At 36.8% G+C, this 17,735-nt stretch overlaps 1 protein-coding gene across 1 annotated transcript; it reads left to right on the forward strand.

The window, feature by feature from the left end:
* Positions 1–6,556: 6,556 nt before the first annotated feature.
* Positions 6,557–10,383, forward strand: LOC137137250 (myb-like protein X). Its single transcript, XM_067523273.1, has 8 exons — positions 6,557–6,632; positions 7,055–7,623; positions 7,707–7,771; positions 7,930–8,114; positions 8,533–8,738; positions 9,018–9,079; positions 9,171–9,319; positions 9,425–10,383. Exons 2-8 carry the CDS (start codon positions 7,621–7,623, stop codon positions 9,511–9,513), a joined length of 759 nt encoding a protein of 252 aa, XP_067379374.1. The 5' UTR covers positions 6,557–6,632; positions 7,055–7,620; the 3' UTR covers positions 9,514–10,383.
* The last annotated feature ends 7,352 nt before the right edge of the window (positions 10,384–17,735 follow it).

Genomic DNA, 17,735 nt, shown 5'->3' on the forward strand with positions numbered 1-17,735 from the left:
ACTATAACTAAAAGCTCACTTTTTGTTGGACATTTTCTTCATATGTTTTGTTTACTTGATTTTTAAAAATCCCTAAATATCATCTAAAATGCAGCAGCAGCTCCAACCACCACAACTCCAACTACCACCACGACTCCGGCAACCCCTGTAGTTGTGGATGTCACAGCAGATTTGGCTGTACCATTTGTGCCACAACTCTCAGATAAAAACAGCACGCAATTCAAGACTCTTGAAGTACAAGTTGTAGAAATGGTGAGTACCTTGACAACATGTCAGTTTTTTCTGTTATTTTCCATTTTCTGTTAAATGAGTCAAATGCTGTCTTTAGAAATTAGGGCGTTTTCATATTTGTCGTTTAACTTGTAATTGCTTTCCTCCCACAGTGGTATAAAGTCTACAAGACACACTATGGAGCACTTGTGGACCACGTCTTTGTCAGACAGTTTAGGTAAGATTTGGGGTTGCTTTGCTCTCTGGGTTGTGCTCATAATGTGATATAATTTCCTAATGTTTCTAATAGCAATAAAATTGGAATATTCACACGTGTATCAGTTCTAAGCGTTAATTTCATTGGACTGAGGTTTTTGTTGTTGTTGGTGTTTACAGAGAAGCTGTTGGCAACACGCAAGGGTTTAAAACTGAAGCAGTGGTGGGGGTTCAGTTCAGTAGCACTGCTCCACCTGCAGATATCCCACAGGCTGATGATGTAGCAAAAACGCTAGTAGACGCTGTGTCTAACCCCAACAACACCTTCAACATCACAGTGGAGGCCAAGTCCATCAAAGCAACTTGTAAGTAATCAGTCGCCGTATATGTTGCTGTAGTACATGTTTGACTGCGGAAATGTACTTAGTGATATTGACACTGCCTGTGTCAGGGGTGCGTTTGTCTTTTGTCTTTTTTCTTGAATCACGTTCAAAAACTCTGCTTTCATAGGAAACAATTATATATAAAAACAGTACCCAGGCGTGATTTGCTGTTTTAGTTTCAGGATCTGCCTTAATTAAGAATGGGGTCTATGGGATCTCAATTTGTTCCCATGCATGGAAATGTAAAACAAATTTCATTCTTATCACATTTTTAATTCGATTTTTCTTTGACAAGTAGCAGAAGATGAAGAATCATAATTATCACAAACTTCAGTGTGACAAGAAACAAAATGGTTACTTACTATAACTAAAAGCTCACATTTTGTTGGACATTTTCTTCATAGTTTTTGTTTACTTGATTCTTAAAAATTCATTAATATCATCTAAAATGCAGCAGCAGCTCCAACCACCACAACTCCAACTACCACCACGACTCCGGCAACCCCTGTAGTTGTGGATGTCACAGCAGATTTGGCTGTACCATTTGTGCCACAACTCTCAGATAAAAACAGTACGCAATTCAAGACTCTTGAAGTACAAGTTGTAGAAATGGTGAGTACCTTGACAACATGTCAGTGTTGCCTGTTATTTTCCATTTTCTGTTTTAGTCTTATGCTGTCTTTAGAATTTAGGGCGTTTTCATATTTGTCGTTTAACTTGTAATTGCTTTCCTCCCACAGTGGTATAAAGTCTACAAGACACACTATGGAGCACTTGTGGACCACGTCTTTGTCAGACGGTTTAGGTAAGATTTGGGGTTGCTTTTCTCTCTGGGTTGTGCTCATAATGTGATCTAATTTCCTAATGTTTCCAATAGCAATACAATTGGAATATTCACACGTTTATCAGTTCTAAGCGTTTATTTCATTGGACTGAGGTTTTTGTTGTTGGTGCTCTTTACAGAGAAGCTGTTGGCAACACGCAAGGGTTTAACACTGAAGCAGTGGTGGGGGTTCAGTTCAGTAGCACTGCTCCACCTGCAGATATCCCACAGGCTGATGATGTAGCAAAAACGCTAGTAGACGCTGTGTCTAACCCCAACAACACCTTCAACATCACAGTGGAGGCCAAGTCCATCAAAGCAACTTGTAAGTAATCAGTCGCCGTATATGTTGCTGTAGTACATGTTTGACTGCGGAAATGTACTTAGTGATATTGACACTGCCTGTGTCAGGGGTGCGTTTGTCTTTTGTCTTTTTTCTTGAATCACGTTCAAAAACTCTGCTTTCATAGGAAACAATTATATATAAAAACAGTACCCAGGCGTGATTTGCTGCTATAGTTTCAGGACCTGCCTTAATTAAGAATGGGGTCTATGGGTTCTCAATTTCTTCCCAATGCTTCGAAATGTAAAGTAGATTTCATTCTTATCACTTTTTTAATTCGATTTTTCTTTGACAAGTAGTAGAAGATGAAGAATCATAATTATCACAAACTTCAGTGTGACAAGAAACAAAATGGTCACTTACTATAACTAAAAGCTCACTTTTTGTTGGACATTTTCTTCATATGTTTTGTTTACTTGATTCTTAAAAATCCCTAAATATCATCTAAAATGCAGCAGCAGCTCCAACCACCACAACTCCAACTACCACCACGACTCCGGCAACCCCTGTAGTTGTGGATGTCACAGCAGATTTGGCTGTACCATTTGTGCCACAACTCTCAGATAAAAACAGCACGCAATTCAAGACTCTTGAAGTACAAGTTTTTGAAATGGTGAGTACCTTGACAACATGTCAGTGTTGCCTGTTATTTTCCATTTTCTGTTTTAGTCTTATGCTGTCTTTAGAATTTAGGGCGTTTTCATATTTGTCGTTTAACTTGTAATTGCTTTCCTCCCACAGTGGTATAAAGTCTACAAGACACACTATGGAGCACTTGTGGACCACGTCTTTGTCAGACAGTTTAGGTAAGATTTGGGGTTGCTTTGCTCTCTGGGTTGTGCTCATAATGTGATCTTATTTCCTAATGTTTCCAATAGCAATACAATGAGAATATTCACACGTGTATCAGTTCTAAGCGTTTATTTCATTGGACTGAGGTTTTTGTTGTTGGTGCTCTTTATAGAGAAGCTGTTGGCAACACGCAAGGGTTTAACACTGAAGCAGTGGTGGGGGTTCAGTTCAGTAGCACTGCTCCACCTGCAGATATCCCACAGGCTGATGATGTAGCAAAAACGCTAGTAGACGCTGTGTCTAACCCCAACAACACCTTCAACATCACAGTGGAGGCCAAGTCCATCAAAGCAGCTCGTAAGTAATAAGTTGCCGTATATGTTGCTGTAGTACATGTTTGACTGCGGAAATGTACTTAGTGATATTGACACTGCCTGTGTCAGGGGTGCGTTTGTCTTTTGTCTTTTTTCTTGAATCACGTTCAAAAACTCTGCTTTCATAGGAAACAATTATATATAAAAACAGTACCCAGGCGTGGTTTGCTGCTATAGTTTCAGGACCTGCCTTAATTAAGAATGGGGTCTATGGGTTCTCAATTTCTTCCCAATGCTTCGAAATGTAAAATAGATTTCATTCTTATCACTTTTTTAATTCGATTTTTCTTTGACAAGTAGTAGAAGATGAAGAATCATAATTATCACAAACTTCAGTGTGACAAGAAACAAAATGGTCACTTACTATAACTAAAAGCTCACTTTTTGTTGGACATTTTCTTCATATGTTTTGTTTACTTGATTCTTAAAAATCCCTAAATATCATCTAAAATGCAGCAGCAGCTCCAACCACCACAACTCCAACTACCACCACGACTCCGGCAACCCCTGTAGTTGTGGATGTCACAGCAGATTTGGCTGTACCATTTGTGCCACAACTCTCAGATAAAAACAGCACGCAATTCAAGACTCTTGAACTACAAGTTGTAGAAATGGTGAGTACCTTGACAACATGTCAGTGTTGCCTGTTATTTTCCATTTTCTGTTTTAGTCTTATGCTGTCTTTAGAATTTAGGGCGTTTTCATATTTGTCGTTTAACTTGTGATTGCTTTCCTCCCACAGTGGTATAAAGTCTACAAGACACACTATGGAGCACTTGTGGACCACGTCTTTGTCAGACAGTTTAGGCAAGATTTGGGGTTGCTTTTCTCTCTGGGTTGTGCTCATAATGTGATCTTATTTCCTAATGTTTCTAATAGCAATAAAATTGGAATATTCACACGTGTATCAGTTCTAAGCGTTAACTTCATTGGACTGAGGTTTTTGTTGTTGTTGGTGTTTACAGAGAAGCTGTTGGCAACACGCAAGGGTTTAACACTGAAGCAGTGGTGGGGGTTCAGTTCAGTAGCACTGCTCCACCTGCAGATATCCCACAGGCTGATGATGTAGCAAAAACGCTAGTAGACGCTGTGTCTAACCCCAACAACACCTTCAACATCACAGTGGAGGCCAAGTCCATCAAAGCAGCTCGTAAGTAATCAGTTGCCGTATATGTTGCTGTAGTACATGTTTGACTGCGGAAATGTACTTAGTGATATTGACACTGCCTGTGTCAGTGATGGTGGTCTTTTGTCATTTTTTTTCTTGAATCACGTTCAAAAACTCTGCTTTCATAGGAAACAAATATACATAAAAACAGTACCCAGGCGTGATTCGCTGCTGTAGTTTCAGGATCTGCCTTAATTAAGAATGGGGTCTATGGGATCTCAATTTGTTCCCATGCATGGAAATGTAAAACAAATTTCATTCTTATCACATTTTTAATTCGATTTTTCTTTGATAAGTAGCAGAAGATGAAGAATCATAATTATCACAAACTTCAGTGTGACAAGAAACAAAATGGTTACTTACTATAACTAAAAGCTCACATTTTGTTGGACATTTTCTTCATAGTTTTTGTTTACTTGATTCTTAATAATTCATAAATATCATCTAAAATGCAGCTGCAGCTCCAACCACCACAACTCCAACTACCACCACGACTCCGGCAACCCCTGTAGTTGTGGATGTCACAGCAGATTTGGCTGTACCATTTGTGCCACAACTCTCAGATAAAAACAGTACGCAATTCAAGACTCTTGAAGTACAAGTTGTAGAAATGGTGAGTACCTTGACAACATGTCAGTTTTTTCTGTTATTTTCCATTTTCTGTTAAATGAGTCAAATGCTGTCTTTAGAATTTAGGGCGTTTTCATATTTGTCGTTTAACTTGTAATTGCTTTCCTCCCACAGTGGTATAAAGTCTACAAGACACACTATGGAGCACTTGTGGACCACGTCTTTGTCAGACAGTTTAGGTAAGATTTGGGGTTGCTTTTCTCTCTGGGTTGTGCTCATAATGTGATCTAATTTCCTAATGTTTCCAATAGTAATACAATGGGAATATTCACACGTGTATCAGTTCTAAGCGTTTATTTCATTGGACTGAGGTTTTTGTTGTTGGTGCTCTTTACAGAGAAGCTGTTGGCAACACGCAAGGGTTTAACACTGAAGCAGTGGTGGGGGTTCAGTTCAGTAGCACTGCTCCACCTGCAGATATCCCACAGGCTGATGATGTAGCAAAAACGCTAGTAGACGCTGTGTCTAACCCCAACAACACCTTCAACATCACAGTGGAGGCCAAGTCCATCAAAGCAACTTGTAAGTAATCAGTTGCCGTATATGTTGCTGTAGTACATGTTTGACTGCGGAAATGTACTTAGTGATATTGACACTGCCTGTGTCAGTGGTGGTGGTCTTTTGTCATTTTTTTTCTTGAATCACGTTAAAAAACTCTGCTTTCATAGGAAACAATTATACATAAAAACAGTACCCAGGCGTGATTCGCTGCTATAGTTTCAGGATCTGCCTTAATTAAGAATGGGGTCTATGGGTTCTCAATTTCTTCCCAATGCTTCCAAATGTAAAATAGATTTCATTCTTATCACTTTTTTAATTCGATTTTTCTTTGACAAGTAGCAGACGATGAAGAATCATAATTATCACAAACTTCAGTGTGACAAGAAACAAAATGGTCACTTACTATAACTAAAAGCTCACTTTTTGTTGTACATTTCCTTCATATGTTTTGTTTACTTGATTCTTAAAAATCCCTAAATATCATCTAAAATGCAGCAGCAGCTCCAACCACCACAACTCCAACTACCACCACGACTCCGGCAACCCCTGTAGTTGTGGATGTCACAGCAGATTTGGCTGTACCATTTGTGCCACAACTCTCAGATAAAAACAGTACGCAATTCAAGACTCTTGAAGTACAAGTTGTAGAAATGGTGAGTACCTTGACAACATGTCAGTTTTTTCTGTTATTTTCCATTTTCTGTTAAATGAGTCAAATGCTGTCTTTAGAATTTAGGGCGTTTTCATATTTGTCGTTTAACTTGTAATTGCTTTCCTCCCACAGTGGTATAAAGTCTACAAGACACACTATGGAGCACTTGTGGACCACGTCTTTGTCAGACAGTTTAGGTAAGATTTGGGGTTGCTTTTCTCTCTGGGTTGTGCTCATAATGTGATATAATTTCCTAATGTTTCTAATAGCAATACAATGGGAATATTCACACGTGTATCAGTTCTAAGCGTTAACTTCATTGGACTGAGGTTTTTGTTTTTGGTGGTGTTTACAGAGAAGCTGTTGGCAACATGCAAGGGTTTAACACTGAAGCAGTGGTGGGGGTTCAGTTCAGTAGCACTGCTCCACCTGCAGATATCCCACAGGCTGATGATGTAGCAAAAACGCTAGTAGACGCTGTGTCTAACCCCAACAACACCTTCAACATCACAGTGGAGGCCAAGTCCATCAAAGCAACTCGTAAGTAATCAGTTGCCGTATATGTTGCTGTAGTACATGTTTGAATGCAGAAATGTACTTAGTGATATTATGGTCTAAGTGTTTAGTGGAGTACAACCATTAACGACTCCAGTAACATGTGGTCATTTATTGTATAATTTTGATGGGGTTGAAATGATCTGTTTCACTCCATACTCTCAGTTCTTTGAAAATATTACAAACTTAATTTAATAAACCGTTTCTTTGCATAGTTTTTTTTACTGTTAGCTTGACAAACAGCAGACGATTAATTAAAATCATCAGAAAATCTACTGTCGGAAGAAGGATTAAAACTGCAACCTGTTATAATTAAAAGCTCAATAATTTCTTTGATTTCCAGTTTTCTGCATATTGTTTTTTTTTTACTTTTTTTACCTTAAATATTATGTTAAATGTGACAACAGCTGCTACCACTGGTGGTCCAACCACAGGTGCTCCATCTACAGCAACCGCAACCCTCACCGCTAGCACAACCACATCCGCTCTAACTACACCTGGTCCAACAACAGCTGCACCAAATATCACAGCTGCCCCAACCACAGCTGCCTCAACCATCACAGCTGCTCCACCTACCACAGCTGGTCCAGCCACATCTGCTCCTAATACAGCTGCTCCAACTATAGCTGGTCCAACAACAGCTATCCCAAATATCACGACTGTTCCAACCACAGCAGCCTCAGCCCTAACAGCTGCTCCAAACATCACAGCTTCTCTAACTACAGTCGCCCCAACAACCACAGTTGGGTCTACAGCCTCCCCCACAGCAAGCCCAGCAGAGACACCTACTCCCACAACAAGTGCTGCATCATCAATAACAACATTACCCACCACTGTTAGTACTACTGGAATTACAACTTCAACTCCCTCAGTATTTGTTGATGTCACAGCAGTTTTGGATGAACCTTTTGTACCACAACTTATAGATAAAAACAGCATTCAGTTTAAGACTCTTGAAGACCAAGTTGTAAAAATGGTGAGTACATTGTCAAATTGTATTATTTTATGTGTGGTGTTATTGTTTTTATTATTTAGATTGTAATTACTTTTCTTTCACAGTGGTATCCCATCTACAAGACAAAGTATGGAATTCTTTTGGAGAAGGTCTTTGTGAGAGAATTTAGGTAGACTTTTTAATTTTTTTAATTTACTCTATGTACAATAATCAGAATTATAATGTAAAAATGTCAATGATGACAAAAGTTGGGAAATAAATTTACATGTATGAAATATTGATGTAAATTTTTTTAATTGGGATTTGTTTTTGTTTTTACTGATACAGAGAAGCTTTTGTCAAAACACTAACAGCTATTACTGAAGCAGTGGTGGGGGTTCAGTTCAACAACACTGCTCTACCTGCAGATATCCCACAGGTTGAGGATGTGGCAAAAACACTAGTAGACGCTGTGTCTAACCCCAACAACACCTTCAACATCACTGTGTTGCCCAATTCCATTCAAGCAGCTCGTAAGTAAACAGTTGCTCTATATATTGCTATAGTAAATTGTTTTATATATTACTGCAGTAAGTCTTTGAATGTAAAAATATACTCACTGATATTGACACTGCTCATGACACTGCCTGTGTCATGAGCAGTTTCATAAGCATTCAAGTGGTATCGTTTTAGGGGAATGCCACTGTACACTCACTGGCCACTTCAGTAGCTCCACCTGTTCAATCTAAGGCAATCCAATCTAGGAGCTCTGCTATGAATTGTACTTTTACAGATTTCTCAGTTTGTATCTTAAAACTGTCAGAAAGGTGATAATTCTTCTCTGTTTTTATTGATGTCAAAGTGGTAAGTGGAGTACAACCACAAATATTTTTTTAATAATTTCTCTTTTGTCTTTTTCCAACCCTAATACCAAATCAAACGAAAAAACAGTTGCAACCACAGCTACATCTGCCACAACAACTGCAAATACAACTACAACTCTTCCAAACACCGCTTCTACACCAACAACTACTGCAACTGCTGAGGGAATCACAAGAGTGAAACTGGTTTTCAAAACAAAGGAGATATTTACCAGTGATTTGCAGAATCTGTCATCCTCAGCATCTCTAATTCGAACCTCTCTGATTGACACAATAGTAAGTATCTCTCTTGGTAAAACATCAAAATGTCTGCATTTTAACCAAAAGAAAACATTTTAAAAGTTAACAATGAACAAGTGAACACTGAAAATCAGTTTCTCGCATAAACGGAGTGAATTACAGATTTAAAGTGTTAGTCACAAAAGGAATTAAATTGGTTGAATGGAAGAAAGTGTCATTGTAGAGTACAAATGAATTATCACCATTAAAAACACAGTAAACAAGTGAACCAATCAAAGAAAGAAACTTATTTTTAGCTTGCTTGTATTTCTGCAGATTACACCTATCTACCAAAGTGCATTTTCTTCATTTCGCTCCCTGCAAGTGACTGAATACAGGTAATTTATTTAATAGGTCTCCAAAATTTTAACATTATCAGTCATTAATCAATGCCAATAAAGCAGCATTGTTTGGTAATTTCTTTTGTAGTAATGGCTCAATCAAGAACTCTTTGAAACTTGGATTCGCATCTACATCTGTTCCCAACAACACTCAGATTGGACAGCTTCTAATCAAAAAAGCTCCAAACATCACAGCCTTCATCATTGACACCAACTCTGTTTTTGTGAATGACACACGTAAGCAATATTAAATTTAAAATCTTAAATCAAGAATTTACAATGTTACATAAGTGTTTATGTTAAAACAATGTCCTGTTTGCTTTTCTCAACATTTATTTACAGAGGTGTCAAGCGGAGTAAGTCACAAGATCAGTGTCATCACTGCATCCTGTCTGGTGCTGCTGTCATGGCTGCTGACAAACCAGCAATAGTGTCATTACTAATGTCCAGGTGGAATTCCATTAGAAATCAATGCTGTCACTGGTATGAGAAAGAACATTGCTCCCATTAATATTCCAAAAAAATAAATCTGAGGATTGCATCTATTATATGCTTTTAAAAAATATACTGAGACTTACCCAAACACAGTGATAACAAAAGTTAAAAGCAATAGCAATACAACACATATATTTGTGTTCTTATTAAGGCAGTCCATTCAGAGTTAATTCTAAGCACAATCACAACAAATGATAGTTTACAAATGAAAGCAACAACAGCTGTAACTTTCACACACCACACATAACATCTTTATTAAATCAAAATTTAATTTCAACTAATTTATTATAGAAATTAAAAGCAATAAGACCTAACTGAGTAGACCTCCTCAGAAGACCCTGTTTTGTTTCCTTAAAGAGCTGCTCAAATTAGAAAACACAATAATGTGCTTTTCTCACGTACCCTGACCGTCACATTTGTGTTGAATATCTTGGTATTAATGAAATATACCATTTCTGAATGTCCTAAATGATTAACCAGTCACAGTTTTCACTTTTGTTTATCAGTCATAATCATACATATATGCATTTTGTAACTTACCTGTATCTGTAGTATAAAATACCATGTGTTCATGTCTTCCCACCATCTAAAAGGTAAAACAAATATATATATCACTGTATACTCAAGATACTACTATTAAAAACACGGAAAATAGGTTCAGTTAATTAAAACCTGTCTCATTATTTACTGAAACTTGAATGAAGCTAAAACTTGATCCTAGTTCAAGAAGAAATAGAGAACACAATTCCAAAATGATCTGGGGTCATGATGAACCATTGGGGTAACTTTCTAAGTAATAAATGATCCTTCTACAAAAGGCTCTAAGCTTGTCTCTACTTTCAATTAAATACAAGAGCAAAGGATCGGGGATGAAAAACACAACTTTAAAGAATCATAGACTACAGATGGATTGTGGTGTGGGAAAAGAGTTATAAAATGGTGACTTTTAATAATTCTTTTAAAAACCTTTTTAAAACTTAGAGGTAGTTGACATACATAGTCTCGAATGCTCTGTTATGTGCTGAGCTAGTTCTGCTAGATGCACAAGTGAAGCACTTACATTTTTTATAAACTTTAAATCATCAACAGCCTGCACCTGCTGCAGTCTTCATTGTGTAAAATTGTATGTATAAATGTATTAGTCTTTTCAGTTAAGAAACATTTCATAAAGCAGCCATCAGAAGCAAAGGTGGGGACCTCAGTCGAACTGGAGTTATGAGTTTAATGACTTTAAACCTGAATTGATAAAATTCTAAAAAGAACTTGGACTTTACATTTTTGGTACACCTACAGTGAAGTGACAATGTTTTATTCCTCTGCAATGATATTTTAAAATGGCCTTATTTGGTTGCAAAGAAAAAAATACATTATATAAATGTCACCAATGTATTTATACATTGGTGACAGTAATAATGTTTGATATTTAAAACTCTTCTGTAATCTGTATCACATTTTCAAGTGTGAGCTCATTTGAAGAAATGTTTTTGTTGCACCCGATGAATGATTATATTTCCCTCCAGATGCCTGTTAAGCACAGCTGTTTTGGCTGCTAACAGGATTGCTCTACATTTATACTGGGTTAACACAGCACAAGACACTCACAACTTACTTCTGCCATCTATTGGTGAAATGGAATATTGCCCTTTAGATACCTCCGGCAACTCTTCTTTTGTTTTGGTTAGTCTTAAGGCCTTTTATGACAAAAATGTCATAGTTGGGCTACCCAGATAAAAAAACAAAAAAATAATCCAGCTATAAAAACAAATAAATGTCCAGGGTGTCACAAAGGGTGTCATGCTGTTTGGTATCATGTGCATCAAACTAAACATGGGCTAGAGAAAGCTGTAAAGGGGATCAGAAAAAACTTTTGAAAAAGAATGTTTAAGGTTAAGGCTACAAGGCCGACTGTCCCTGTGACTAGTTGCAAATTTCATTAAGAAGTTTAAGGTCCATGAGAGGTTAGTCAAGGTCCATGAAAGTGTCTGCAAAAGGACAACTGACCACAGACCGAAAAGCGCGTGGCGTCAATTCAATCTGTCAGGACATTTTTTCTAAACGCAAGTTTATGAGCCAACCAAGGGTATTCTCAGTTTTAGTTTTATATAGTATGTATTGTGTACTGTAGGTTTGTTGTCCAGTTGTCAAGGGAACAATGCACTGCAAAATATTTTGTTATAAGACATGCTGTTCAGCTCAGCTACTGAAGGGAGCAGACGTGACACGGTACCTGGAGCAGAGGAACTGACTACAAGGGGGCGTGGACCTCATCAAGGTAGAAGAAAAAGGTTCAGTGTGTAGCCGTGGAGGCACAGGGTTTCTTAGCGAGTTCTGTAAGTTCAGCCATACTTTGAGCGTGAATGTGCTTGTGAAATTACTGAACTTAAACTTGTATGTACAATTGATCCGTCATTGTTCAATGTTCGTAATACAACGATCTCCGAAGTGAAGTATTTGCCGTAACGTCAGATTCGAGTAAGATCGCCTCTACAGCAAGAATCCTAAGCCCATGTGAAACACTTTTTGTATCTGGAAAAATTCTGGCTTTTCCAATAATACTTAGTACATGATGGAATTATAAAAGATTTTAAAAACAAGTCATGAGCAGAATCCCTTACAGGTCCAGCTGCAAACGTGTACCCCTAATCTGTTAACATATCTTAACATAACCTGATCTCTTAAAATAAATTTCAAAATCAATCCAGGACATGGAATGTTATTGAAACATAATATTACATTTAGAGGAATTAAAAAATTAAGATACTAAACCGATACCTAGTACTGCATGCAGAGATAAAAGCAATACCCACAATTTCAGTGTTTTCAGTTTTTGTTTTTTTTAATTCCTTCTCTTTAGAATCAACTTGCAAATCCAGCTTACTTTATACTGTTGGCACACTGCAGTGCATTTGATTGTTTTAAAACACGATTTCTGCTTTTCTTCATCTTTTAGCTCCACATTTGGACTACTATTTTGCAATTGCATTTAACTGATAGGGAACTAAAAACATTTATATGCAAGGTAATACCTATGACAGCATTCTCTGGAGATGCCATTTGAAAAAATATTGATTGTTATTGGAACCCTAGGGTATCCCTTTCCTGTGCATCGGTGGAGCATGCGGCGGGGGGCTTCTTGGCCTTAAGCCCTGATTGTTTTCTCAAAAGCCCCAAATCTTCTCAAACAAGTGGTAGACCAGTGGCTCACCAGTTTTGTAACTGTAGAAATATCTTCGTTTACAAGCATGTCTTGTTGTGTTCAGACCACTGTTAATGAAAGATAAACACCTTATCAAAGTTATGTATCAGTAAGATGGTGAATCATCATTATTTGTCTTATTGCACACACATCTGTCTTATGTAAACCTGCAGCCCAAGTCCCTTGAAATCAAAATAAAATTTTTCACTCCTTTCATTAATTTTTTCATTATCCCACATGGAGTTTACTTACATTTAAAACATCTGCTTTGCTAAGAAAGCTGACTATAAGCTGGTTACTTGAGTCTATGTAAATGCATGCAATGACAAGATAGATAAGAACCACAAGCAGACAGGTCAAAATAAAAGTCAGATGTCTTTCTTATTACCCATGGAAGAGAACAGACATGAGGGAGATTAAAGCTTAAATTCAAGTGAATAGATTGTTATTATAGCAATATTTGTATCAGTAAATTATATATTGGTCATATAATTATTGACTGCCTTGTCTATGTTTAAGAATCATGATTGGAAATGAGTAAAACAAATTTTATTATTTCTATTTTTTCATATGTCTTCATGTAAGAGGTCATATGTATTGGAATAATACTAAATGTACAACAGTTAAATAATATGTCTTGCCCAGCTCAGTTGGCCGTTGGAAATAAATGGAGAAGACAAATTATGTTGCAAAATAGGTGAGATGTGGCTGTAAAATCAGTTGTGTAATTGAGGGAATGTTGTGAAATGTCATGGATGAATGTTGGAGCAAAAACCTAAAGCAAAAATAATCATTCTCACTAGTTTCAATTTCAAAATCACCAATTGTCTATTCTTATATACTCCTTTCTGGCATACAAAGCTAATAAACCATCAGATTGAGTCGTACAAATGTAGCAATGGAACTGACTGTATCAACATGCCAATGCCACAAAACACAAGGGGGGTCCTTACTACCTACCTATACAAGCAGTGAGCTAAGATCACAACTATGTACTTGTTCTGAGATTAAGGTGGTCATCCACTAAAAGCCACCCAGCATTCTGGCCATGCTCCAGAATACATAGAAGTGCTCCAGAGAGAACTGCAATTGAACACCTTAACCTCAACACAAACGCACTGAATTTTAAACTATTAACAAAGTAGTAACATTGCTACAGTTGAGTGAAAAGGTTTGCAACTGCACTAACATTATACTAATTAACATTATATTAAATGAACTTTCAGATAGTACAAATATTCCTTTTTTTTCAGAACAGAAATACTGAGTGTATCAAAAGAAAACTTACAGTAAAATAATATAAATTAGTGCAAAAGTTCTTGAAAACTTTCAAAGTACTTTACTTTAATATGTAAAATCAGTTGTGTGATCTTTACAAAGATTGTCATATCTTAATACTTGATAAGTGACACCAGATGTAAAATTGTTAAATCTTCATAAAGCTACAGAAGGATATAAAAATCTTTGAGTTTGTTTAGGGATACCAGCACTTACTGTAAATACTGTATGTATAAACTGTCAAATACTGCGTAAATGGGGTTGCAGGCAATAGAGCGACTAATTTTGACTTTTGCCAATTTAGGCAGGTACAGGTTTCCAAAAGAGGACAAAACGTAGGACTTAGTATTTTTTTTCTCTTCTCTAACGACAACAACTGCAATTAGAAGGGTCAAAAGAGAAAACACACTTTAATCCTTTTCATGTGGGAAAGATATATTTAGCAGAGCTAGGATTGTGCTAAGGACACCTGCCATTTTTGTTTAATTGGGTTTCCATTTATTCAGTTTAACAGATTGAATTAAAATTCTAATATGTTTTATATTAAATGGGCTCAAATATCCTCCTATATATATTTATAGCAGGATGCCTCACTTGACAGATAATTGTTAATTAATTCAAAAGATTCAAATTCTTTCGGCCACTGTAAAATCATTGACTTGTTCAATGGTTTGTATTGTGTAGTATAGAACAGTATGCCGTATAACAGTTGCTGCCTACTCACCTCCCAGTAGTCTTAAAAAAAAAAAACTCCCCAGCTCACGTTGACATGTGATGCTTATCCATGAGTAGCAAACATAGCTGGTAAAACAAGCAAAGACAAAAATCAACAGATTGCTCTTATGTTGACCTCAGACACCTTAAACTAATAAGTGTTCTACAAGTCTTGTATGGAAACGACTTTGTGTTCACTTTCTTCTCTACAAATTCATACACATATTTATTGTTATTGGCTGGCTTTGAGCATGCCTTTTTGAATCCAAGTTTTGAACTCTGATAATGATGCCGACTCACATTTGCTATCATTTCAAATAAAATGTTTCCATTGTTACTTTAGATACACTTTTGGCTCAGGTCCAGATTATTGTTTGCCTAATGGTCACACCACTTTTGTATTTATACTATCTTTTTTAGGTTCTATTCAATCACATGGTTGTAAACAGATCACAAAGCTAAATATGAACAACAATTACTTTTTTGAGCATAGAATAAGGCTCAAATCAAATCTGAATGTTAAACTTTACCTTGATAAAAACTAATTTCTAGCAATAACTGAATGACATATTGTTGGCATTCTACTGATATGTTTTTTCAGATATTCAGCACCCATGCCTTCTGCAGAACTTCCCACAAATCTGCTTTCCATTGTTCCTGAACTCTTCACTCCAGGTTCTCAGCAGCTTAAAATGTTATGACCTGGTTTATACCAGCAGACATTTTCTTCTGCAGATATTTTGTATACACCTGGGAAAAATGCTGTGCTGAAAAATGGCGTTATACCCAATCACTCATTACCCAGAGAGAATAGCATGCTATTTCAGTATGAAGTAATATCCATGCTGACTAAGGATGCCTTGATCACCCACTTTCCTATTACCAAAGTATCCCCAGGTCATCATGTTTCCACCTCACTGCATGGCCCCTTCACTGATGGTGTTAGGCAGGCACCTATCATCTTTTCATGAGCTCTGCTTCTGACACGCTTTTCAGTTGGATACAAACACCTCAAACTTTAACTCATCACTCCAAAAGGCTTTATTCCAACCATCTAAAGTCCACTTTGCAGCTGGGCCCACTCCAACCTCTTATGATTTGAAAACCTTAAGTTTTTTTTTTGGCAAGTTTGGCTGACCTGAATCTCCTACTTAAGAGTGTCTGTGCACACTGATTTAAATCCTGTTTTATTCAACGATTCAGCCAATTCAAGAAAAGTAAGGCATTTGTTTTTGAAAAGGACATTCATAAGTACTAGTCCTCTTGTACACAGAAGACTTTCCATGTGTGCCTTTTGCCCTAAATAGATCTGGTGGCAGCATGTCTCTCGAGACTAAAATGTACACCTTTTAAAGAATTACTTAATTTCTTGGCTATATCTTATGGCTAATAAACTTCTTTAGTATAGACCAACAAGTTTCTAAGAAAAGCTGGTCTTGTTTAGTTCTAATTTACACTGAAAATGACACGAAGGGCACTCTATACTTTAATATGAGCCAAAATGGATATTACGGTTTTACTAGAAATTAAGTTATTATAAAGATGTTTTAATATATAATATACATATATTCAAACTGCTCAGTAGAAGGCCACAGATTAGCCAAGTTACAACTGAAAGTAAAGTTTAACATCCAAATTTTATTAGACCATTGTTCTGTGCTCAAATAGGTATTAATTTTAATCTTGTGTGTTTCATTTGTGATCCATTTACAACCATTTTACTGCATAAAACCAATAAGAGATAATAAGAATACGAAGAGTTTGTAGGCGTTTACAAACCTTTTCTTGCCTGTCTATGTAGGCCTACACAGTTTTTTCTTGGTCATTGGAAAAAATTAATATCTCTGGATATAATGCTTAAAAACCTCATAAACAGTGTGGTAGAAGGTGGTTGATTTAAGATTCAAGTTTGAAAGGTTTGTATTTAAACAGATAAGTGTAATTCGTAAACCAAACCTCAGGGCAGGAACACAGTTGAAAAAACAAGAATCAGGAATCCAAAAACACATGTCAGGTAAACCAGGGAGCAAGGTCCACTGTCCAGGAGTTAGACAGAGGATCTGGCAGAGGACTGTGGGGAGACCTGGGTATAAATGAACCAGGGAACAGGTGTAAACAATCAGGATGATTAACAAAACATGATGCAGGAAGCAGGTAAAAGCGGCTACAAAATAAAAGTCCTGGGCAGGAAGTGGAAACGAGGTCTGGATCATGACAATTGGAGAACAGGCAGAAAAATTGTGTGTTTTGTAACTTTCTGTCCCGCATAACTGTCAATCCTACATTATGGTCAATATCGTGTTTCAAAAATGGTATGTGCCTGTTAGCCATGACTATGTCTGATTTTACTGTTGTTTATTTTCAGAGTAAAATTTAAAAGTCTGTGAAATTATCTAAGGACTCTAGTTACGAGTTATATCTGCCCTTCACTCTGTAGACTGCACAGACACTGTACAACTGTACTTTCTGGCAAAGAAAAAAAATCATGAAAGACAGGATTTTATTTCAACTCTAATATCTCTCATATAAAATATCTCTTTTTCTTTTCCACAATACATATTTAAAAAAATCTTTCCTTGTCAAGACTTTGTATTTCTCACTAAAGTTATACAAAGACACAGGTAAGCTTGAAATTATACATATTTATGATTATTTTTATAAATAGAAGTGGGAAATTTAACTGGTTAATCATTTAGGACCTTGTTCATAAATAATATACTTCATTAATGCCAAGATAATCAACTTAAATATGACCAGGGGTAGGCTGGCAAAGCAAAATATTTGGTTCAATGTTTTTCTTTTAGAAATGTAAGCAGATCTGAGAGGAGATAAAAGGATGACCGCATAAAATAAAAAAGTGAATGCTTAAAATCTGGCCGGCTGTGGCCTGCCTTTGTTCACCCTTTCTCTTGCCCAATGACAGCTGTGATAGACTCCAGCCCCCCTAGGACCCTTAACAGGATAAGCAGA

This window comes from Channa argus, chromosome 12, assembly GCF_033026475.1.
Source record: "Channa argus isolate prfri chromosome 12, Channa argus male v1.0, whole genome shotgun sequence".
Taxonomy (NCBI): Eukaryota; Metazoa; Chordata; class Actinopteri; order Anabantiformes; family Channidae; genus Channa; species Channa argus.

What these genes read in the sequence shown, in the direction of transcription:
- LOC137137250 (XM_067523273.1), top strand. An exon ending in GTCTTTGTGAGAGAATTTAG is followed by an intron (nt 7,772 to 7,929) that starts GTAGACTTTTTA and finishes TTACTGATACAG; the next exon opens with AGAAGCTTTTGTCAAAACAC. An exon ending in CCTCTCTGATTGACACAATA is followed by an intron (nt 8,739 to 9,017) that starts GTAAGTATCTCT and finishes GTATTTCTGCAG; the next exon opens with ATTACACCTATCTACCAAAG.